The 1,501-nt window shown below is 40.0% G+C and overlaps 1 protein-coding gene across 2 annotated transcripts in view; it reads left to right on the top strand.

Moving 5' to 3' along the window:
• The window catches only part of nf2a (NF2, moesin-ezrin-radixin like (MERLIN) tumor suppressor a), a 42,545-nt gene that overhangs the window by 22,290 nt on the left and 18,754 nt on the right, over positions 1–1,501 (top strand). Inside the window, exons 8-10 of one of the 2 annotated variants that reach the window (XM_014011133.1) lie at positions 570–704; positions 867–941; positions 1,026–1,139. The exons of the other annotated variant lie outside the window; for it this stretch is intronic. Coding sequence (XP_013866587.1) covers positions 570–704; positions 867–941; positions 1,026–1,139 — 324 coding nt within the window. The remainder of the gene's footprint in view (positions 1–569; positions 705–866; positions 942–1,025; positions 1,140–1,501) is intronic. 2 annotated transcript variants of the gene reach the window in all.

Below are 1,501 nucleotides of genomic sequence, written 5' to 3'. Positions count from 1 at the left end.
TTTCCACACCCTTCTTAACTTGTAATTAATTAAAATTAATTGTGAACATTTGTTTAACCTCAAAAGTAGTTTTTAAATTAAATTTTGCTGAAAAAGCAAGTTTCTCAGTGGATCTGTGTTCAAAAACGTAGTCTAGGTGGAGTAGTCGAACACAGATCCACTGATCCTTCAACACGGAGCATCTTCATAAGACAAGCTGATAAAATAAATGTTAAAAATCTGTATTGTTCCATAGTGTGTGCTGAACCTAAAGCACTGTATTGATTTTTGTTGTTGGATAATTAGAAATGGGTCGTCACGAAAACAAACCGGAAACCCTCTAAATAAGCCATAAAATGCTGCAGAGTTATACATACGTTTTAATAAAAAACAAAATATTTCAGAAAATCAAGCTCAGCTTTAATCATTTGTTGTTACCTTTTAAACAACCAGCATTATCCAACTCATTTCCTACCAACAGTCTTTTGCAAACAGAAGCAGGTACAAATGAATGTCGGCTGTTGATGGTCTCACAGCTGTTCGATAGTGTGGAGCAGTAGAGAAGCTTTATTCTCTCTGATGTGGTGTAGAATAAAAAGGGAACAGAGCTGCTGCTGGGAGTGGACGCCCTGGGTCTGCACATCTACGAGCCAGAAAACAAGCTGACACCGAAGTGCTCCTTCCCATGGAACGAGATCCGAAATATATCCTACAGTGACAAGGAGGTGGGAGAATTTGCTGTTAAACGTGTTACTTATCTGTCATAATTCAATAGAAAAGCAGCTCTGAATTCAAACATCAGAGGACTTTTTCTCTTGCTGAAGTTGGGTTTTAAATATTCTTACTGCTTTGTTAAATAGTTTCTCTGTCCCTCTGGTTTTGTTTAGTTTACCATCAAACCTCTGGACAAGAAAACAAATGTTTTCAAGTTCAACTCCTCTCGACTAAGAGTCAACAAGCTGGTGAGCTCAGCTGAGGTTGTCAGATGATTGTTGTCTTCAACGAGCAGCATTGTTGGTTCAGCTTGGTTTGTTTCCGCTCTTCAGATCCTCCAGCTGTGCATAGGGAACCACGACCTGTTTGTGCGTCGACGTCGCGTGGACTCACTTGAAGTACAACAGATGAAGGCTCAGGCCAAAGAAGAGAGGGCCAGAAAGCAGGTGCTAATACCAGAGAGTGAAATAAACAACAGAAGTTTCACAAAAAAATTAAATGCAACTTTTAACCAGAACATCAAATGCAAGTTAATACAAAACTTCGTCCTGATGCATCCCAGAAAAATCTAAAAACCGTTGCGTAGGTCCTTTGGATGGGTTCTTCTTTGTTGAAACATTTCATCTCTTCTCCAAGAGACTTCTTCAGTCGGAGGAGTTGCAGAGTTGACCAGTTATACATCGGGGAAACAAAGCAGCCACAGGCCAAAAAGATGGCCCAGTACAGAAGAGCAACATCATTAAGGCCAGGACTTCACAGTTTACACTCATCTACAGGCCAGGACTTCACAGTTTACACTTATCTACAG

Source organism: Austrofundulus limnaeus, unplaced genomic scaffold (genome assembly GCF_001266775.1).
Source record: "Austrofundulus limnaeus strain Quisiro unplaced genomic scaffold, Austrofundulus_limnaeus-1.0 Scaffold77, whole genome shotgun sequence".
In the NCBI taxonomy this organism is placed as follows: domain Eukaryota; kingdom Metazoa; phylum Chordata; class Actinopteri; order Cyprinodontiformes; family Rivulidae; genus Austrofundulus; species Austrofundulus limnaeus.
Note: the sequence above shows the minus strand (reverse complement) of the source record. Positions and strands in the feature narration are given on the sequence as shown.